The 23,884-nt window shown below is 35.8% G+C and overlaps 1 protein-coding gene across 1 annotated transcript in view; it reads left to right on the top strand.

The window, feature by feature from the left end:
* Nucleotides 1-299: 299 nt before the first annotated feature.
* Nucleotides 300-23,884, top strand: part of CNTN6 (contactin 6) — a 92,062-nt gene continuing 68,477 nt past the window's right edge. The window contains exons 1-2 of the mRNA XM_026074917.1: nucleotides 300-456; nucleotides 19,211-19,306. Coding sequence (XP_025930702.1) covers nucleotides 315-456; nucleotides 19,211-19,306 — 238 coding nt within the window. The 5' untranslated portion in view covers nucleotides 300-314. The remainder of the gene's footprint in view (nucleotides 457-19,210; nucleotides 19,307-23,884) is intronic.

Raw genomic sequence — 23,884 nt, 5'->3', positions numbered from 1 at the left:
GACGGATAACTCAGTTTGTATGAATAAGTTATAATTACTTTTTGTAGACATTTGGATGAACAGTGGTGACTAGCATAAAAGCAGTAAAGATTTTTCAAAGAACAGAATTAYTGATATCATTAAGATTGACATAAGAAGCAGTCTTGTGTGAAGAATGGTATGATTTAGTGATATTTAACTACACTTTCATTGTTACAGGTATGCTACAGTACGCTATTTAAGATAAATATGAATAGGATCTGTAAATTATAAGCATAATTTGATTTTTTTCCCCTCAAAGGTGGAAGCAAAATGGCACAGATATTGATCTTACCATGAGTTATCACTACAGGTTGGTTGGAGGCAGCTTGGCAATCAATAACCCACATAAAAACCAGGATATTGGAACATACCAGTGTTTGGCCACAAATTCATTTGGAACAATTCTGAGCAGGAAGGCAAAGCTTCAATTTGCATGTAAGTTGGGAAGATCATATTTATTGCAGCATTATTTTCTGATTAATTCTGCACATGAACTATAATATATCAGATAATTAATATATCATTGATGATTCTGTTCAAAAGGTTTGTCTTACTTCAGCAGTACTTATTCTTAAAAAATCTTTCCTAGTAAATATTAGTAATAAAAACAGACATCTGATACTTGCTAGCCCTCAGGAACAAGAATAACTTTCAGAAAACTGAAAGGTCAAAGAAGATGAATGCAATTATTTTCATTTAATAAAGGTGTTTCCACTTTTTAAGACAGTGCTTTCTTTGCTATATTGCACATAGTTATGAGTGCGGGTGGGGACTGTTGCAAAAAGTTAGGCTTTCCATTTTCTATAGCATAATGAGGTCCAGAGGAGTCATAGAAATATTGTAACTCTAATTACCACACTGACATTTTGTTACAGTAGCAGAGTAAGAAACACACTCCTTCCTTACCTAGCAAAATATCTGTAGAACGTTTCATATTTCAGCTAGATTGGATAGATTGGATGTATGTTGTTTTGAACCAGTTTAAAACTTAATTTAGCCTTCCCATTTTTCTCCTCTTTCTAAAAAAAATCTTCCTCACATCATTTATATGTGGTTACTGAGCTCTGTTAATGTCCTGGGGGAAAAAAAAACACAAAAAAAACAAAAGAGAAAAGAGAAAAAAAAAGCTCCCACAACATTTTACCTCCACTTCTTTTTTCACAGTACAAAGGTCTGAGCTGTCTGTTGCTTGGAGAAAGCAATTGTTTTCAAACCTCATTAATAAAACATGTGTCTTAAGCCAACCTTGTGTCGCTATTTCAGACACCAGCAAATGTATTAATTATTAATCTTGTTCCATTTCTCATAGCAAATCTCATGTCACTGGGGTTATACAAAGGAGACATTAGAGGTCATGGTGGTTCACAGACTCTCTTTTAGTAAAACTGATCAAACTGTGTATCGCTAGTATCACATTTAATAACTTTTTACCCTGAATTTCTGAGATATTTTGATTCCCAAGAGCCGGTCAAATGGAAGCTAAAATTTTGATTCATTATTTTTCCACTTTTTCTGAAACAACCTTGCAAGCCACCTTTTATACATGGGAAATCATTACAAGACCCAGAGATGAAAACTGTTCCGTTTCAGAACAAATCTCATTTCAGACAGAAGCAGCAGGAATAGATGGCCTTCTCAAAATTATCCATGGAATCTATAATCCACAAGAAAACAGCACAGGCTAGGAAGGGAGATCAGACAAGACTTAAAAAGAATTTCCTCAAATGAAGGCATGAAGAAGGTGTAAAAAAGAACAAGGAATATCTGGGAAATACACATAAAAGATGGAAAGGCTCCAGTGATTGTTCAGCATATGCAAATTTCACAATTATTTCCTATTTTTCTTGAAAAGTCTGTTGCTGATTTAAATTACAGAATATGCTGGAAGCAGATTTGGTTAATGTTTGCTTGCTGTCCCAGCCAAGAGGGAATCATATTGGCTTGATACACTGGCTTCAGGTGCGATAAACAACTGTTCTACCCACTGGTCCTTTGAATAATATCTAATTACACTTCCTTCCTGTGGTTTTCAATGTTTTCTTTTGCCTCTAGCCAGTTTGTAGCCATAGGGAGGTTGGAGACAGAAAGATAGCTCTGGAAAATCTTCTTAACTCTTTGTAAGGAGAAGGGTTTGGAGAAAGTTAAAAGAGTGAAAGGGAAGGAAAACTTACAGAGGAAGGTCTCACTGGTAAGGAAGAGAGAAAAGAAATGTCTTTGTGAAGTCAGTCCATGTTTTGCCTATACAACTGTCAATGAATCACCAATAGTCATCAATAGAATAAAAGAAGTTCACTGGGACAGAGGCATCCTGTCTTCAAGCTCTTGTGGGAAGTATGATTCATCAGAAGCTTTCCCTGGTACCGAAAAGAAATTTAAATTGACAGGAAAAGCCAACACTTGGCCTAAGAGCTTAAAATCTCAACTTAAAACAGAGAGGCACATGCTCAAGCAGAATTTTTTGCGTGCATTTGGTTGGGCTAAAACAACTGCCCTTAACAGCTTATACTTCAACACACAATTTTCTTTGCAAGGCAGTTTATTAAGGATCTAAACATAGGGTTTATTTATATTTATATATTTTTATTTTATTTTTATTTTTATTTTTATTTATTTTATTTATATTTTGAACACCTTTCAACAGAAGGCAAGGATGCTCTACTGTATCCTCTTGCAATTACTCCTTTCTTTGTCTGGCTGCTGGGCAGAGACAAATGCAAGCCTGAAGGGAAATATCACATATAATTTCTGGAAAATCTGAGGAGGAAGCATATTCCAGTATTATTCAGTTGGCGCCACTTAGCAAGTAGAGGACCTCTGTGGATGGTATTAAGTATTTTCAGCTGTTAAACATTAGTTCTTTGATACTCCGTGTTTGTGAAGCATGCCATCTGAAGCACGTAACTCACTAACTGCTGAAAGTCACATGCCAATATACTGTAAGCTAAATGGGCTAAATATCAAGTAGATCATTTACTCAGGCTTCAAACTCCCACCAAGATACTTCCCAAAGTTACTTCAGGGTGCAATTCAGAACAAAGTAAAATTTCATTTGTCCACAGCAGCAGACAAACCTATAGTTACCATCCCACACTAATTCTCTAGTTCTTAAAAACAACCATAGAAGCCATTTTCAAGAAGTGGGCTACTTTTTGATTGGCAGTGACAGAAATGTACATCCTTTCCCATACAAAAGAGAAAGGACAGGTAAATTGAAGCTTGTCATCTACACATGCAAATGAAAACACCCAGAAAAACGCTTATATTCAGAGATATCACTGTGAAACTATGAGTCTTAATTTGTCTTACTAGAGAAAAAAGTCACAGTACATGGAAAATACTCTAATGACCTGATGAGAATAGTGGAACAAATTACCTTGAAACAGTTATTTCACAGTTAACATTTTCTTATTTCATATTTTCATGTTGCTCTCCAATTTATTTATTTCACCCAATAGCTCAAACTATATCTTAAAATCTAGGCAGGCAGGTACGTTGATATTGTAACACTCATTCAACACCTAACAAAATGGGACTCTTCCCTGAATGGCATTGCCTGGCATGTAATTGCAATCACCACGATAAAAAATTGAACATGGCCTACTATCCAAGTAGCAGAGTTTATGCATATTTGTCTTTTTACTACAAGGTAAATAATTTGAGCTTGAATTTGAACTAATGATACTCATGGAAACTTGGGATCTTCTTCCCCTCACACTTATGGGGCATGGATTTATTATACATCTCAACTTAATTTGCAAAATATGTTTCTTCCTCAGTTCAAAATAGTAAGCTCTTTGAGTAACAAAACAAATGTTGCATGAGATGAGAAATATGTCTTCAGATTCAGCCAGAGTATCATGCTTATCCTCTATTAAAAACAGAGCTGTCAAATGAAAGCTGCAGGAGGAATATGGTACAGAAGGAAATGGCATAGATTATTAAAGCTACAAGCTGAAAATATGAGTATCAGAGAGAGTGAGCAGAAAAAGAGCACAAAAATGCATTAGCAGGATACATAGGATGGCAGTCCTACGTTATTCGTACTTCCTGGTGATCGATTGTTTTGTCCTAAGTAGAATTTGAAGTTCCCTATAAATCCTATGGGAATCCTATGCTTCTTTGCCTCCCCAGCAAGCAATGCGCTTTCAAAAGCTAATGCACGTTTTGCAAGAACTGGAGCTGTTGATCTGGATCTTTCAGCCTGGTTAAAGATTGTTGGTTTCAGATCCAGCTTGTGTAGCCAGAGCATGTCACAAAAAAGGGATCCTCACCCAGATTTGAGTTTTGAGCTCTGCTCTCAAGTCATAACGCACTTATTACTTCTTTTTTTTCTCCCACATCAGTAAATTAAGTATTGATGTCCAACAACAGAACACCACTAATGATGAAATTCTAAGTAAAGGGAACCTCAAAGAGAACTCTCTCTATTATCTTTGTAAACTATGCAAGAGAGAAGGCTGGAAGAAAGGGATGGGGACATACAAGGTTTTACTTCAGGTTTTACATAGTTTAGTTTCTAAATTGAAATGTAGTTGCTTGGGCACAAGCTTCCCAGACGTCAGTTTTTGTTTGTCCTGCATGAAGGTAGGACTAGAAATGAAAGCATTTGCCTTGAGCCCTGCTACACTAGGAGAAATGCCTTAGTACTGCTGCCACCAGAAAGCCATGCTCCTGAAACTGCTACAGAGTCCATTTGGGCAGAAATGCAGCATCTATAATTTCTGTGCCGGAGATAGAGATAGCAAAACAACAACCATGTCCGAAACTCACAAAAGGGAAAAGCATCTAGGTTTAAAGAAGTATTTTGATAAGTAAAACTGGAGTTTCTCTTATTCTGTGGATCCAAGATGCATTTGCATGCATATTAATGAGGTGTTTTGCATAAAACTATTTTTATTAATGAAGACCATCTAAACTGCATTTCATGCCTTAAAAGAAAATCAAAGCAAAAAGCCTGTTGCAGAAAACTGCTTTAATACTGCTTCAACTAGGTCTCTATCCATGGCACACAGGGGATTTGTTTTAATTATTTCATCAGTTTTAAGTAAAAGTAACTGCATGTAAACAACTGGTCTTGAGGGAAATACCCATAACTAGCTGCAGCAAAACAGTCTACCCAGGACTGTTACTAATTCTTTTAGTTGTCATGCATGCCTATAATAGAGACACTAACAGATACACAACAGAAATAAATTCAATAAAGCAAACAAAAAAAAATTACTCCACTATGAAAAAAACCTATATATAAACCTAATTCATAACTATTCAGGGCATAAACCCAGAAAATTAATTTAAAACTTCTGGTTGGCTTAGGATCTCAAATGAGATTCTCAGTCAAATTGTTCTGTGATCACTGATAGACAGTCATGATGATTGCCGCTTTTTCAGACCTCAGGCCTTACAAAGATTTTAATCATCATTTCTGAGAAACAATGACGATAATTTAAATTCACAAATAGGATTAGTCAGTTTGTACTGAAACACACACTAGGGCACAGTGGAGGTATTAGACCATCTATTTAAAAGTTTTTCCCAGTGCTACAGACTAAACATATTAAAAAAAAACTTGGCATCTTTGGACCACTACTTTGGATCTCATGGATTTTAAAGGGGTGGTCAGGGGTTTTGCTTGGAAATGGGTCCTTATTCTCAGTAGCATTTTTCTGAATATGTATATCTGCCCTCTTGTTGGCTAGTGATAAGGTGCACTGCTGGCTGAGCTGCTCAGAGAAGCCTGGATGAGCATGCTAGCACTAGAGCCCCTGGAAGAAACCTAGAGCTCACAAGTGCTCTCACATGTGGTTTGTCTGTTAACTGCAGGATAGAAGACAGTTTTGCTGAAATAAATTAAGAGGCAACAATTCCTCCTGGACAGTTTTTCCATTAGGCAATAGGAAAACAGTAATACAATAATTATTCACATTTAACCATTTTAGGGGAAAGACATTAAAAACATTCTAGTCCATTTAGTCTTTGCTAGATCATGACAGTCTGAGGTATTCACAAAGCCCTATTAGAGTGACTGTGAGATGCTCAGCTAGCATGAAAAACCCACTTTTCATCTGATTACTTCATCATGTTATTTACCTTTGACTGCACACAAATTACACAAACATCACAAAGCAATACAGCAAGCCTCAAAATGTCATAACCCTTTCTACTTGTAGCATATGCTTTGAAACAGAAAATAGAAAAATCAATACAGTTAAATCAGATCAGATAGTCTGAATTTATGAAGTCTGGACATGCATGAATTTTAGTCTAAATGTCACATCCACTTCTGGATTGGTGGTTACTGTGGTACTGTGTGTGTCCAGAAATCCCCATGTAACAATTGTATTCGATTAAAAGGTGTACTATATGTTGCAACTTCCACCTTGAGTAAAGCCTTCTCGGTCTTTAAATTGATTGCAAATTCATCACTGCATACAAGGGCTGGCATACTGATCAGCCCATCTATCAGCTACCAAAAGAATGAACATTGCAACTTCTTTATTTTTCGAAAGGGGGTATATGCTTGTTAATTTAGTTTTCAGAAGTAACTCAAGGATAGCCAATAACTGCTAAGTTAAGAGTGATCAAGAGAAAGAGCTGAGATTTCCACTGACAGAAGCAGGTCACCATCAGACACATATCCAAGAGTTTTCCCAATGTACTACATTCCCATAACCTCTATAGGGGCACTTCAGGTATAATCATAAACTTGACTACATTTCACATCATTTTATAACCTACAAATGCAAAGCAATATATTAAACCTACTTCCCTGGCTTGAAAGTTCTAGCTTATATACATAATATATAAAACTATATATATATATATAAATACAAAATATAAATATATATAAATATATATATATATATATATATATATATGTAGAAGCACATTTAAACTTGCAAATGTACTGAAAACCAGATAAAATAGACCAGGCTTCTCAGGCTCGGCACAAACCCTCCCAATGATCTTGACAGCATCTTACAATCCCCTGAGCAGGCAAGAATAAAATGGAAGTTGCAATAGCAACACTCATCATTCAAGCTGATTCTATTTGGAGGATGGAAATGCTATTTTCATCTCTCCTTATGTCACAAAATAGGCTTACAACCCAAAATTGTCTTTTGGACTCTTAACTATGACTGAACAGTCAAAATAGCTACAGCAGCAGTACGTACCTCTCCCTGCATACAACCAGGTGCAGCACAAGCTTCTGAATAGAAAGAATTATAACAAATATACCAAGAATTCACTCTATTACTTGGAAATCAAGCCCGTATTTTGGAATATCTCTGCCTGGACTGAACTGAAATAGAACTTCCATTTATCAGCTCCGATTACTATGGGCATTTTGTGCCAATGCTCCAACACTCTGCAGTGGTTCCCCATGATGCGAGTCTACATCAGGGTCTTTGCCTTAATGGATGTTCCCCATGGAGCAGACCAAGCAGCCTCAGGCATACTTTTTTCTTTTTCATAATTCTGCTGCACAAAGGTAGGGAAAAAACATTGTGAGAACCTGATACACATTTACTTTAAGGGGTCTGTACATTGTTCTAGCCACCTTTAAGTGCTGCATTGCATTTCCTTTAAGGCTGCTTTAAGAATATTCACAGGGAACTGACGCCATAAATGGTGCAGCTTACTTACACAAAGACCAAAAATGATGCAAGACCTCACTACCTTCAACTCATCTGTTTGTATTTATTTCTTCACACAAGTCTGTGTACACACAGACTGTCACAGGCTTAAAGAAAAGCAGAAACCATCAGCCAGCATTCAACAGTAACTAAAAAACCACTGGAACTGTTTCACCTGCTAGCTGACAGGAAGAGACAAAGTGCTAATAGTGTTTCTATTTTAAAGCTCAGATATTACAGAAATAGGATTATGTAAATATCCAGACATCATGGAGACAGAAAGAGCAGCCTGAAAATCTTAAAAATCAGAATATATGGATATGTCTACATAATACATGGGTTTTGCTCTCTCCACTGTTCCCTAAAGGTTTCCGTCTGATCTGGGTTCTCAGAGCCCATTTAATGCACATTAACACCACATGTAGTCATGGCCTCCACTTTCTTGTTAAACACAAGAACTGGAGCTGATGGCAGTGACATTCCCCTTTTATTTAATGTCATGCTAGACAGAGCACTATCAGAGATCCAAGTTGCATTTTTATTTCTCCTGAATGGATTTAATCTCATATCCCTCATAGTTTCTAACCACCATGTTCAAGGCTATTCTTTACCAGAACACTTTGTTAAAGTTATTTCATTCCATTAGGATGAATTGTTGTCTAATTTCTGGTTGCCAAAACCATTATTACATTGCCTCTCACTTCTTTTGTACACAAATTCTTTATCTATAAAATGGAGGTATACATTACAGAGGTGTTGTAAGGAGTGTTACAGGCAGTGAGATAGTCAGATAAAGCAGTAACAGGGAATGTAGAAGTATCTGAAGATTATCTTTCAGTTACGTATTACTTACTATTCTGTAATTCCTATAAAAGTGTTTATCCTAAATCAGCCCATTGCAAGTTGTATTGGAAAAGCAATATATATGACTGAGATATGGTAGGTAACAAAGCATCTACAGGTTCCAGAGATGTTAGATTCTGACTGATAAAATGTAATATTTTTGAAGGGTAAAACCAGTCTTTATTTGAAGTATGGGTGATTTTCTTTTTATCTGCCCTACTTTCATTGCAGACTATATGACTTAGATTCCAATAAACTACTGAATGCAGTATCTATAATGTCCACATGAGCTTCTTCATCCTTCAGTTTGACAAAAAATAAAAATTTATAGATGAAGGTTTGGAATAAAGAAAAACTGAATTAAATTCTTTGGAATAAAAGAGTGGCTTCTTTGAATAAGAAGTAATGAAATTAATGTACTACTTATTTTTGTAGCAAAGGCTGATCCTGTCTAATACAAAGGTTCTAAGATATAAGAGAAACCTCTTTATTCTACCTCTTATGTTCCAGGAGGAAGAACAGTCTTCAGCACTTTACATGATGTGAATGGGTAAGGCCACAGGCATAGCTTTTATCAATAGGCAAGCCAGATCTGGTATGGAGAATGCACAAAGCTGTAAATCTTCATTTCTAAACATTACTGAAAGAACAACTAATAACATATACCATAGCTGAAATCCCACATTGAAGATTTGCATTGAAAAATCCTTTACATCAGTCACTCAGGTGAATTTCAGAATTCCCATTAGAAGGAAATCTTTGATGGCATTGCAGCTGCAATGTGTGAGATAAAGCGGTAGTGTCTGGAGATATTTCAAAGTAATACTGCAAGAAATAATTCCGTACTGGACTGAGATCTCCCAAGGGCTGGACAAGAATTTGGAAAGGGCTGAAATTTGCATACGTTTGTTACATTCTTGCAACAATGCATGACATCCATCTCTTCCTTACCATTTTTCTTATTGCATTTATTAATGCATTATACCGCATTATAAAAAAAACCCTAATAGCCTGAACTCAATGTGCGGTACTTATCAGGAGGTATTCAGTGGCTTATGGGACCCCTAACTTGGAAGTAAATAGGGCTCTCTGCAGGACCTGGTATATGTCTGCTCAGTGCCAATGAGAAGGTCAGAGCCCAAGTGAAYGAGCCTGAGTTAATTAAACCTCTACACACAGACTGAGAAACCAGGTCTGCGTGGAAGGGTGTGCAAATATAAGTAAAAGAAGCTGATTTGGGATAAAAGTTAATACCTGGGCCAAGAGGCATTCTGACACAGGGAGCCAGGGCAATCTCCATCATAAGTCAGTCAAACGAGCACAGTTCTATTATGGATAAATTTGGCCCACGAGATTTAGATTGGGGAGAAAAATCTGTCTTTAAGAACACTCCAATCTGGAGAAAACACATGCAGAAGGCAAAGCGATTCTGTGATGACAGGTGACAAATGAACTCTGCCATGACAAGTGAGAAAACTGTTCAGGAATATAAAATATTAAAAATATATTTCTTACTTTCCCCTCCTTTTGAGCGGGTCAGATCCTCAGATATGCCTCTGGCCTGCAGATGGAGTTTAGAGTAAAAGCCCTAAGGCTCCATCAATACTTACTGCTCAGTACAATTCATGTGTTCAGTTCAAAAGAGAGCTTTAATATTTTATGCTGCTAACTCTGTAAAAGGAGAAAAATAACAAAAAGCAGATGTAGACCAGCACTACAGCTTTACAGCATATGTTTCTTTGCACTTGGTTTCTTGGTGCACAAACAAAAATAAAGTCAGCTAAGGACTTTTTTCCCCTCACTCTCCCTGTTTAATTTAATTGTGACCTTCCATTTTTTCCTCTAGAGGAGCTTGATATTACTTTGTAAAGGGCATTTTCACTCTTTAATTGAAAAAGACAATCAGGCTGTGGCAGAAATTATTGTTCCCCACCTTTAAAATTAGTGCCTGGATTGGCTATTCATATCATTTAACTTGAATTGAAGACAAGGGACCTGTGTGGATCCTAATGTGTAAATTACAATTCCACTCCCCTTAGAAGTTCCAAAGCCATTTAAATAAATATAGGAGCCCCGATAAAGTTCCTTGGTTGATTATGCAGCTTTGGAAAAGGACAAGACTTCATGATTGTGCTTTTCCCTCTTGGTTTGGCAAACTACTCTGATAGGGCAATCAGTGCTAGATGTGACAAGCAAGGCTTTAAACAACAAGAGAAATGGCACGTGATTGTTCTGGTGGCTTCCTTGAGGGGGGAATAAGAAGGGAAGTTTTTCTTTTAACTGAGATGTGATGCATCTGTGTTTATCTCAGACAGAAAACTAGAACAAAAGTAGGAATTACAGCCATTTTTCACCTGTCCTGGTCAAAGGAGACATTCAGGTGCTAAGCAGCTTTCAAACACCTTATTTAGAGATAACACTGCCCTTAATCTTAAATTGAATTCATAGAAAATCAATCAGAACATTTAAAAAATTAAGATTAGATGGTAAAGGGAAATAGATTGATACTATTGACACTATTATCAAGACAAAGGAACTGTTAGGGGATTTGTTTAGTAAGTTTACTACTCTTCTGAAAGCTGAAAAAGAGAGTTTACTTTCCAGTAAAAGCTGTAAGAAATGAAATTAGCCATGCCTTTGGGACATATCTGAAGAGAGTGAGTGAGTCTCCTTTTTTTTGCTTGATTTCTGAGTGCATGGCCTTCACAGAACCAACTCTAGGAGTAAGCTACCAACAATGACCAAATCAACTTGAGAGGTTTAGTGGTTAATTCCAAGATTCTATGAAAGTCACCATTTGCACCTCCTAGAAACTACCAGTTCTCAAAYGGTTTTTACAGACAGTAAGAGGTGCAGTTTGGCAGCGGAAACTTTAAGACAAAGTATATGATAAATGGTTTCTTTCATAACACTGTCTCTGGATCACATCACATGAATTTAAAAGGAAAGACTGATGTATTTAAATGCACGCTATGATTCTAACATTTTCCATTCTGAATCACCATATACATAACTGAGATGAGTTGCATCCTATTGTCTAACTATGACAGGACAGGAATCAGGTCCAACTTTACCTCAGGGTATTTAAACTCACAGATTTGAACAGGTCCTGAAACAGCACATTTATTATTTGCCTTTGAATTTGGCAACTCACAATGAACACAAATTAATGTTCAAAGTGTTTTATTTTTACAAGAGAAGTTGAGGGTTACCTTTATTGAAACTAAATTCATTAATTCTCATCCTGAGAGAGTTATCTTTGCTGTCAATTTTCTGTGGTGTTGAAAAGTCTCTTTTATAACAGAATGCTAAAGATTTTTATCCGAAAGCTTTTTAATAAGGAATTGGATTTCATTAGATTACTTCATGATGTCCTAAATTATATATTGGATTTACTTCCATTTTATTTCAAATGTTGAAACATGAAGTTACAAGTATTTTTACTAAACTGCAGAGTGTGGTATGCATTATTATATTATTGACTAGCTTCTGTCTAAACAAGTCATATTGAGGCAGTTAAGAGGGATTACTTAAACTGACAGTTATCCATTCCTTTCCATTATTAGTTCATTGAGGGCTTTGAATGCAGTCCTACTGTACTGTTTTAAGTAGTATTTTTCATGTGATTTAATATAGCAGCATTAGATATTATTCTGCACCAAATCCTGAAAACCTAAGCAAAAGGCCCTGCTGAGGTCAATTAAACCCACCCAGGATTAAGCTGAGCAGCATATAATATAATGTTTAACTTCCTACTTTAGAATATTTTTAAAACATTAAAAATTCTAGAGATGAAAAAATATTTCAGTAACACCCCTTATTAGTAACCAAACTGCAAGAGATTTTTACTGATCTGTCTGAAAGGTTATTCAATATAACAATACCAAGTAGAAACAAGAAGCAAGGCTATATATACTTGGAGGTCTTCTGGAGCAATCTGAAACAGATAATCATGACCTTTTGTCAATGTGCACAGTCTGAATCTAAAAGTGTTATAGCCCAATGAAAGTGCTTAAGACTTCACATATATCAAAGAGCAAAACAAACCCCAAATCTACCCATAGAGGAGACCTCCTAGAATTTGAGATACGATAGCCCAGTTTTTCAATTTGGGTCTCTAACAGACTTGACTCCTCTGAATCAATCATGGAATTTAAACCTACAGTTACCAGTGGACCACATAATTCATTACAGTCACAGAAAAATCAAGGTAAATAATAGTCAGCCCATAATCATAGATGCTAAAAACGCTTATAGCAAATCATAACAATGAGCTTCTCTTAAGAACTGCTGAGTTTATAATTTTTATCACCTTCCCCTGCAAGGTAAGTTGTATTGTGATTCGTCATATCCAGTAATACAAATCATATTGTAATATATCATACCCAATAAAATAAACAGAAGAAACTGGAACAGGTATGATTTATCACAAATAGACATATCTCAATGGAAACGTGAAAAAGTTTATTAATTTATCCTCAGGAACATTGCTAATTTGTAAACTGTTCTTACTTCTAATGTCTTCGCACTCATTGTCTATTTCAATAATAAGTAATTACAGCTATAATACTTGGGATTATGTAATGACAAAATATTTATGAAAAAATCAAAAGCTCATGAAAGCATGAAATTGCATTAATTCAGATGATCTATTAGTAATTATGCAGGGTGATAAATTGGACCTTTTCTAATTGTCTGTAACAATTTCATACAGTAAAATGCTCGTTTCCTTGTTTGCTACTTAGTAATACAGAAATGTCCTATGTTCATTCTTCAAATAGAATATGTTTTTCTATTTTTGTATCTACAGTATTTTTGCATTATAAAAAGAATATGTAACAATGAGCATTATTTGGTTAAAAGTCAAGCTACTGACCCTCATGCATGTCTTAATCATCACCATATAAATACTATCAGTGAAGCCTTGCATGGAACTGGAAACATTCTGTGCCATCAAATTCTACCTTGTTATTGCCCTGTACTGTCACCTAAAGACTGATAAAAGGCAAAAATTCTGACTTAAGAGAATCAAAAAGTTCTCCTGAAAATTGGTAGAGATTATAGTTAGTTCTGAGTTACCTCTGTAATCCAGAAGTATGGTCATTGCAAGAATGCAGTTTGGTCTTTTGAGGGAACTGGTTAAATTGGGCTATCTCAAGCATAGTGATGTTTCTCTGAAACAGTGTTCTGATTTGGCTTACTGTTCAAGGACCTACTGCTAAGTTGGTTTTATCTTTTTCTCTCATATCCAAACCACTGAACCTTCATTCTAACAAATATTTTCTTTTTGATGCAAATGGAAGACATTAAAAAAATCATCTGTGTCTATCTTTAAATTTAGAATGAACTGTGCTGTGTAAATCTGGGGCCTACCTTGTAAAAATGCAACGGTAACTCTACTTTACCCAGAATTTCAAAAATTCCATAACTGCTTCAATGATATATTCAAACAGTCTCCACATTTTAAAAAGTAATAGAAATCCCAAGGTCTATACCTTTCTCCCCTAGAAGTGTTATTATTTCTCAACCCTGCCACAGACAGCAGAAGAAATGCAGCCACAAGAAATGCAGAAATATGATGAAGACAACTTTTCTCATGTTTTCAGCTTCAGACGAGAGCAAAATGGATGGAAATATCTGAAAATATCATGAAATAGCCACTAGGGCATTTCCATTCCATAATTCAGAACACTGTGACATTTCTGATGGAGTTATTAGAAACAGGGCAGTTGAATACAGATGTTAAGACTTTTAGTGCTCATCCCTCACTACTTAAATCCTATCCTATCCTCCTATCACTGGACCACTCAGGCAGGCTTCTCTTTATTTCAGTGTCAGCTGTGTAACACTTCAGAGCCACGTAGCTCTTCTCTACTCCATACATTGTCAATGCCATAGTGACATGAGATACATATCTTTCAAGAAATAAATAGATTTTTTTACCTTCATTTGCAGTTAGCTACTTAAATGAATCTTTTTTTTTTTAGAATTTTAGTTATTAGTATTGTGATTGTGATACTAATACAGTTGGAAAGGCCCAAGAAAACAATCAGTGCAATTTGGTTGAGCAAAAAAAAAAATCAAATAAGTAGGCTTATAAGAACAGCACAAGTTAGAAAAGATTTTAATCTGACACAAAAAGAATCTCTTTTGTCCTATTTTCTTTTGACATTTTTTATTTCCTTGAATTAATTCTCTTATCTTGCCTGCTAAATTACATCTTGAAAAGGAAATATTTCTCTCAACCTACTTTAAACTACATATGAAGTGAGAACGACAAACATTCTGCAAGTTTTCAAAGGTGTCCTTGATCAGTATGTTGTTTGGAAGTGATATAACTACACCTGCACAGTTTAAGGAATTCGAAACACATGGTCAGGAGGTCAAAACAAATCAGTTGCTACTTGTGATGAGTTGCTGCTTAGATTTTTGCTCTTGCTGTATGTATTTAAAAAATAACTCCCTAATCGCAGGATAATCTATCAAGTTTTCAGACACAGTGTTGTACAAGTTAAACCTACCACTCTAACACTTATAAAGTAGTTTTATATTAAGAAAAAAGGTCTGATATGTAGGTAATGGAGGGAGGGGTGAAGGAAGTAGATGAGATATATATGCACAATGCAATCAGCAATTATGTCAGTGTTTGGCATTAAAACACTGAAGAATCATACTGCCATACTGTGTGACTGATCATCAAGCCTATTAATTCAGTAACACGAGTACTTTAGCAGGAAATATTTGTGTATATCAATTCCATTTGTACCTACCTCCATATATCATCATCCATCACTTCAACTAAACAACTCACTGATCACTGTGGGTTTGCTTGCCTTCTTTTAATTGCAGCTCAGTATTTAGTAAAGCTACCCTGATGCCCATTCTCATCTGAAAAAGCCATTCTATGACCTTTCGTTTTTATGATAACTGGATATCTAAATTGAAGACTTGCAGGCCATGCCCTCTGCTGGCATAAATCAGCATAATTTTGTTGACTTTCACGGAGTAATAATGACTTATACCAGCTAGAGATCTGTCCCATTATTCCATCCCCATTCTGGTATTTATACCTGGTGAGGAACTGAGCCTCCTTCATCTCAAATACTTCAACTTGTATCAGAAAAAGTCCTGTCATTCTCTAATTCAGTTTCCACAGAATAACACGTTTTGCTTGCTCTAAGCACATAACTTTCTTGCTTAGGTCTGCAAATGTTCCCAGCTGAAGATGATGACTTGCTGCCACACAACTGAGTCCACATATCTACACACTTCACTTTGAAGAATCACGTGTTCACCTGAGCATTTTGCTTATTCTACATGACCTCATTATCACATTTGACTGATTAATTGTGCTATACCGATAGTAATCTGCCAACGTGCACAGGGCTGAAAAAAGTTGTTTTTTTTCCTTAAAACTCACAGCTGATAGAGCAATGCAGTGTGAGGCAACTCATTGTTCACAAAGTGAGATAAATATGGGCAAAGAAGGGAAGGAATTATGTAGGAACTAGGTGATAATTTATTTATAGATCTCTGCAGAAACACTGAAGTTAGCAAATATACCATCTGTTAAATAGTCATACTATTCCTAAGTGCGTGTTAGCAATCTAAATGCATGCCAAACACCTGATCTTAGCTATCTTATTTGATACTCTTTTTGACAAGCAACATTATGCTTTATTAGGTTATGTCTTGTTATGTTACAAAGTTACACTAGGTAACACAATAACAGGGAAGATAGAGCGTTTGTGCTGCTGTTGGTGTAAATGCACACTGAGGGCTGCACATTCCAGCAACATTGGATTATAAGAAGTGGCCAGATTTTCAGAATAACAAGAGCCAAACATAATATCTACATTTATATTCATCTTCAGGTTATTTTTTTATATTTAAAACATTTTAGATTGCAATTAATCATTGAAAATCCACATACATACACACACACACACAAACAGGGAAAAGAAAAAAGATGCATAATGTTTCGGGCAGAAAGACTGCTTCCAGCAAAAAGAAACATTATTCCTGATGGTCCGCCTCATTCCTCTGTTATCACCCTGGGCCACATCTCAAAGACAGACAGTTTCATAATTCATCACTGTATCACATCTGAATGAGGTGTCATAGTACTTCTTGGGAGATAAGAGTCTGCCTGGAAAAAAAGTCCAACAAAGATAAAGAGGGAAATAAAACTACGACTCCCATAATGAGTTATTTTTATTCATTTTGCTTTGTTTTGCTCTTTCATTTTTTTAATATGTAATGATTCTTTATTGCAGAGAGAGACATTTAATAAATTGATTTTGTACAATAGCTATCAAAATCAGCTTCAGATAGAGAAAACATTGATCATTCCTGATTAGGTCTACCAAATTTCTGGGATTTTTTGGTAGAAGATGCAGTGTGACGAAGACCTTTGAAAGTCAAGCACTGGAATAGAATAAAGAAAATCTCTGTCCTTAGAGGTCTAAAAATGGTTTAGAAAAGTATCTGTTAGGAAGGACATACATACACTTGCATCTATCTTGGGCCAAAGGAATAGGTTAAATGATCATTTATGTGCCTCCATATTTACTTTCTATAGCTGTGGTAAGCATAATGGGATGAAAATTTCTCCAGCACTGAGAAGAACTGAGCTGCTTTGTAAAACTGACCTATAAACATGCTATGAGAGGTAGGATTCCTGCATATAGATTTTGATACTCAATTTAAGGTTGAATAGTGTAGATTAAAAAGGCAAGGCCAACTTTCTCCCCATACACTCTCCCCATAGAACACCTAGTACTACTGCTTTTTCAGTATTTAAATCGGGGAYACTTATCAATTTTTTAAAATGAAGAACCTGGACAGGTGATGTAGTTTCCTAAATGACAGTAAAATCATACCATGACATATTGTGTCATTGAACTAAGACACTAGCAACTTATTACTTTCCCAAATCTATTCCAATTTCAGAGTAAAGTATTACGCAGTTAATTCTGGATTGTCTTGAAAGCCTTCTGCTTAATTCTGCATTACTCTTACTTTCCTTGTTCTCTGATCTCTCATTACCAGTGAAATTTTGTGCTCTGCAAAAATTTACCACAAGGGAGAGCACTGGAAATCACTGGTTATACTACATGTATTTTCCATACTGCCCAAAAGGGTTTTTGTTGTTTTTTAATCCATTTTTTCTTTAGAAACTGCACAGTTTGTGTGTATTAACAATTAAAAGAATGCGCTAGCAAAGGGAAATGTGACTGTTTTTGCTGCTAAGGCCTGAATATATAGGCTGCAATCCAGAGATCTAGCAGGCAGGCAATTAAAAGAACATCACAGTTTAAAACACTTCCCCTGTGTATTGACAGATACCATCTATTGTGACTATGACAGTGTGAGGAGGTGCTACAGCTGCCTAATTCAATTCAGTCACCTCTGAGTAGACAATGTCTTCATAGGAGACCAATATACAGGAGATGAAGAGGAGGAAAAGAAAAATTAACTGTGTAAAGTTCAAGTAAGAGGGAGCAAATTGATATATCGACATAAATAGCTGAGCCTGTACAGGTAGTAATCATTATTGCTTTGACCAACTAGAATTCTTTCTCTCTGCTGAACGCTGGATCAGGTAGTTATTCAGCTGATGAAAAAAAGGAACAATTGTTTGAAACAAAAAGCTATAGCAAGGTAAATAAAACAAGCTTAAGGCAAATAGTATATAAGACTATGATATAAAGAGCTTTAAGGAGAAGTTGATATTATTTATTAAAACAGATTTTGAATGTAAGTATTTCAAGCAATCATTTCCCAAAATACTCTGCCAAAAGTAGTAAGTCTTCTCACTAGGATGAGAGCTGGATCAAAAAGTAAATAATCAATTTTGAAAGTAGATCAATTGTGTCATCTCTTGTAATTTAAGTTTTATTATTTAAAGGGAATGAGACTGAGAAAATTACTTCCAGATCTTAGTAAGATATGAAAAAGCAGAAAAGATAGAGATGTTGTGGTAGACTCAGTAAAAAAATAAGAAATAACTGACAGTTGACCGTGAAAATCAAGAATGGTAGATAAGACACAGACATGTTTATACAGGAGATTTCCCTAAACCATCACATTATTTCCTACTGAAAGTATCCTCACTCTCCCCTGTAAAGCCAAAGCTAAAGTTCATTCAGGTCAATTAAAACATGCCCAAATACTGTAGACAGCTTTAGGACAGAAGAGACTCTTAAAAATATGATGTACTTTTATAGTCATTTAAACACATACACTGTGGGAGTCCTAACGCTGTTTAGTTATCATCTGCATATATAAAAGGGCACACCTGCTTTTTATTGCTAAAATAAGGAAACAAACCAAAATGTCTTTTTCCTACTTATGAGGATTTTTAAGAGTCTAATAATAAGTTCCAAAAAATGATGCTAGAGAAAGTCATGAAATAATACAATAGCTTTGCAATTAGGAATTGTAATATAAACTCACTGGGTTAGGGAATAACTACTTTAGGAATAGGTATTTTATAAGTTCTGAAAGACTAGATTCTAGTTTGGACAAGCTATTTTTTCTTATGGTATATCAACTCTTATACTGATATTCTTGTACTATATTATGCTATTGAATATTTGAGTATGTTCCCCTGTTGATTTTAACTGTGTAAGCATTGCACAGCTTAGACTACAGTTAGGAATAAATCGGATAGATAATAACCGGGATTTTTTTCTCCCTCTCTCTAATAGACCTTGAAAATTTTGAAACCAAAACAAGAAGCACGGTGTCAGTCAGAGAAGGACAAGGAGTGGTTCTGCTTTGTGGTCCTCCACCTCATCATGGAGGTATGAGAATAGTTCTAAGTTGTAGGCAGTCTGAATAAAGATTAATTCCTATAGCTCAAGAGAAGTAGCCTATGCAGTTCACAAGCTGATTGGCCCTAGAATTTGTGCAGCCTATCTGAAGTTTTAAAGAAAAAGAAATTCATATTGTCCTAAAGCAGTATTTTCAAAGAAAGATCTGGACAACAGGTATATTTACCTGGTGTAAGTCATCATTCATTGGGCACACACCCCTGAAGTCTTCTTTACAATGTCAGTTATGGTGCACTGATTTTCAGCATCAAGTACTCTCATTAGACTATTCATGATAATAAATTTATATGTCTTTTTAACTATTGACTGAACTGGACCCCACATCTACCACAGAATTAGCCATTTTCACAGGGAAGCAATACCAAACTTCATTCAAGCCAAACTGAGCCTTAGCTTTAGGAAGTTGTTGGAAGAAACCAGAAATTTTTCTCAGCTATTATTCTGATGATTCTCTACATCTCAGTCTCAACCTCAGGTTAACCAGCTTCTAGATCTGGTGTAATCAACACAAGGTATTCAAGAACTGGAAAAATTGTTTGCTTAAAAGAACAAGACTTCTTTTTGATACCGGTGGAAGGAGGTGCTAACAAGACTAAATAATGTTAGGGAGCTGCTGGAGACAGTAATAGGTCAAAAAAGTGTAATTAAATGGTCTCAATGTATTTACAAATTGACTGAAGCAAAAATTAATGGAAGCTTGTTCAGCACAGCACTGAAGACTTAGGAAGTTGGTCATGAGTTTTTCATTTATACATTCTTCATGGTGTTTTTAAAGATAAAATCATAAAGTGCACAGTTTACAACAAATTTGGATTTCATTTCTTTAAAATATGTTGGGGTTTCCACTTCTTACAGGGCCCCTTTTATTGTTCTATGGTTACTTGAGGACTAAAACATTGCTCTTTGCATGTGATACACAAGCAAAGAAAGTATGAAGGTCTAAAAGAGTATTTCCTGTCTATGCCTGGTTATCTCAGCTCCTTACTCAAGTGGAATGGCAGAATAGCACCCACCAACAGCAATTCTTTCTACATTAAAATCTGAGTGAAGAGACTATTTTGCCTTTCAGCACTTGCTATTTCAATGTTACAGTTTGAATTCTGAATTCTATACATTAGATTTGTCATGAAAATTTGTTTGCTGTTCTTGATTTTCTCCTTTCTGATAATCATAAAATCACAGAATAATTTAGGTTGGAAGGGACCTCTAGAGGTCATCTAGTCCAATCTCCTGATCAAAGAAGGTCTAATTAGATCAGGCTGCTTGGTAATCCTGGACGTTGTGACTTTGGGTGACAGTAAAATGAGTTTTCCAGAGACTTGATTTGGGGTTGCCTTGCTTCTACTGTCATTGCCTACTACAGCTTCTTAACCATATGGCTGTTGAATTACATGTATTTGAGGACTTCCTTTCTGGATAAGGTAAAGTCCAGATAATGAACCAGTAGTGCAGTGCATTTAGCACAATATTTCAGACTCCTTTTTTCATCTACAGCATCCCTAAACATAGGGTACAATGTTCTTTTTTACCCTTTTTATAGCTGTATTACTGCTTCCAACATCAGTATTTATAGAGCAATATAAAGGTTTGAATATGTATGTGCACTGCTGGAGCAGTGTGTCTATTTTCTTAACCCCATTTGTGTACCTACTGGAAGTGAGCAGGTCTTGAGCAAGTGATCTTTTGTGATTTTTTTGCAATACCTACTCTTGAAAGTTGGGAGCAACAGACATTTCCAAGTCTACACTAGGGGTGTTAGAACCATATCAAAACTGCTTCAGCTCCTTTGAGGTCTGGAGTAAAAGTATGGTTTCCTAGCAAAACTAACTAAAGATGACTGAAATTTTTACTCTGGAAAAGAGATTATATATTAAAAAATGAAAATATCAACAGACTAATTAACAAATTGGCTTGTTCGAGACTGAAAGAATCAGCAGTTCTTGGATCACTCATACCCAGCTTCCCAGGGAAGTGATCATATATACATAGGAACTTCAGTTTACTATGTGCTAGTGCTGACGCCTTGCTCTCAGGAATGCTTCCTCAATTCTTCTTAAAGAAACTGTTATAAGACAAATTCTCATGAAAAGAAGGTAAACAGTGATCTATAAAGAGGATGCAGTATATTGGAGATATAGAGAAACCCATCAATCAATTTAAACCCAGCAAGTCTTGAACAGAAAAGAAATGTCAGTTCACTTAGTGTTTACAGCAGTATGAAAGAGGTATATAATCAAGAAAACGAAGCGTAACCCAGTCCTTAAGGGCAGAAAAAGCTTGAAAGAGTTCCTGAGATGTATCAATGGGACAGACAGAAAGACAACACATCCATCCTTGAGTCAGTAAGCTATATGTTTTACTCTTGCTGTAGGGTAAAATTATGATTTGACCAATAGGAGTGAGTAGAAAAAAACATTCAGAACAAATAAATAGTTTAAAATTGAGTTTAACCCAGATTAACTGAACCRACAAAATGGTATTCATGAACAAACTCTCTGCCACAGTGTTCCTTAAGCTGGAAATGTGAGTTGCTGACCAACAGGCATGAAAAACAACATTACCTGAAATAACAAGTCTCTAGAGAACAGAAACTTTGTCATCCATAAACACTGTATTTGTGATCCAAAATTATATGCCATAGGGATTAAGTACATGGCGTGAACTATGATAGGTTGTATACTATTTCAGGATGCTTAGGAAGTTGTTTCTATAGAAAAGGATTGTATTTTTTTTAAAGAAACCCTTTCTTCTGACTCATAATACCCAAAGGAGAAAGGACTGCTAGCTTTACACATAGATTCCATTGAATTAACTGAAAGTGTTCTTAAGACATTTTAAATAGGATGAAAATTAGTTAGATATTAAAGACTTTGGAAGATATACCATACCAACAGGAAAAGAGTTGTAAACATACTAAGACAATACAAGTCATATAATGTGTTCTACACAGTACCGAACAAGATTGCCCTTAGAATTACCCATCCAATTTAATAGATACAATCCATAACTAGTGTGGACCTTTGCTAGTACAAGTGTTTAGAGAGAAACTGAGGTTAGCTGTTCAGGTAGAAAATGCTGACTACACTATTAGAAGGAAATTATCCATGTAACTGAAAGCACAGATGCCAAGGAACAACAGCAGATGGGCGCAGCCCTTCACCCACACCTCCCTATGGACAGCCAATTCATTCCCCTTGAATGAGTCACTTGACAAACCTGGCCCTACACATACAGTTGCACAGAGGGAAGAGGAATATGATTCCAATGGTTACTGCAGTTTTTTTTTTTTCCTCCCCCTGATTTTAAACAAGACAGAAGAAACCTAATAGCTCTGTGCTATTAGATAAACTAGTAGTTAGTTGAAGCAACTATCATTACACTACTGATGTGGGACTAAGGGGCACTAGCTAAAGCCTCCTGCCTTCCTGATAACCTAGGAAGTCTATGCATGCTTCTTCTAGTGATAGAAGAAGAGACAGAAAGGGGAAGATGACCTAAGAAAACAAGGAGTTGTCATGACCTTAAATCCCTTCCCATTTTAAATCCAGAACTAGGAATAGGTAGATAGAAAGAGAATGAGAGCTCAAGAGATACTTCCATTATCAAGGGTATCTATACAAGAATGGTTCACCTTCCTTCCTTTCTTTCACTGCCAAGACTGACAGATTGTCAAATTTATGTAGCCCTCTTTCACAAACAGTCTAAAGTTAGACTTTCTGCTAGATTCACAGGGAGGTAAATTTGGTAGATGTCATTTAATCACTCAGGTGTGCCTGTGGTATGCTGTAAATGCTTTTTCACATTCACAACATTTAAAACATTCAAAGTTTACATTTTAACAAAACTGATTTTCAAATAAGTTTAGTTTTTTGATATATTGGACAAGAACATATTCACTTCTGCTTTTGTATGCATGTATATGCTTCTTTACTCAGGGTGTATGAAAAAACTATTTCTGTTTCTACAGGAGAAGCAACTGATTTCATTCTAATAGAAGAAAGATACAGTGTATTAGGCAATTAGGTGGTAAGAAGCAAGAACCTGTAGGTTTAGAACAGTTACGCCAAAAGCTTTCACAATAGCTTCAGACCTTAAACTGACTCTCAGAAAATAAAAGCCTCCCACAATTGCTATTATAGCCGTACTGAAGCTTCTAACTCTAAGAGTCAATCTACTCTAAATTTCTATTAAGAAATATTAGTAATGTTAGTAAAGCTAAATACAAGACTCAAAGAAAAATTTTACATTTTAAAGGCATACTCTACACCTTAGACCCAGTAAGATATCAGAAAAGTTGTTGCTACTGCTAATGAACAAAAAAAAAAATCAGCAACCTTCTTTTCAAAGAAAAGCCAAACCAACTGACCCACACTAGACCCTTTATTTCTTCACCCCCCCTGCCTATTTATGCACCAGCCTCTCTTCAGATTCAGCTGCTGTTATTTATGAGGCTCATTAACACACCTTATGAAGTTGAGCATCTAAATTTCTTCTGCTTGTTAGTAAAGCTCTAGAGTGCTGGGTGGGAAAGCTGTATTTCTTTCTCTG

This window comes from Apteryx rowi, unplaced genomic scaffold (genome assembly GCF_003343035.1).
Source record: "Apteryx rowi isolate R43461 unplaced genomic scaffold, aptRow1 scaffold_4, whole genome shotgun sequence".
NCBI lineage: Eukaryota > Metazoa > Chordata > Aves > Apterygiformes > Apterygidae > Apteryx > Apteryx rowi.
The sequence above is the reverse complement of the archived record's forward strand: the minus strand, read 5'-3'. Positions and strand labels throughout refer to the sequence as shown.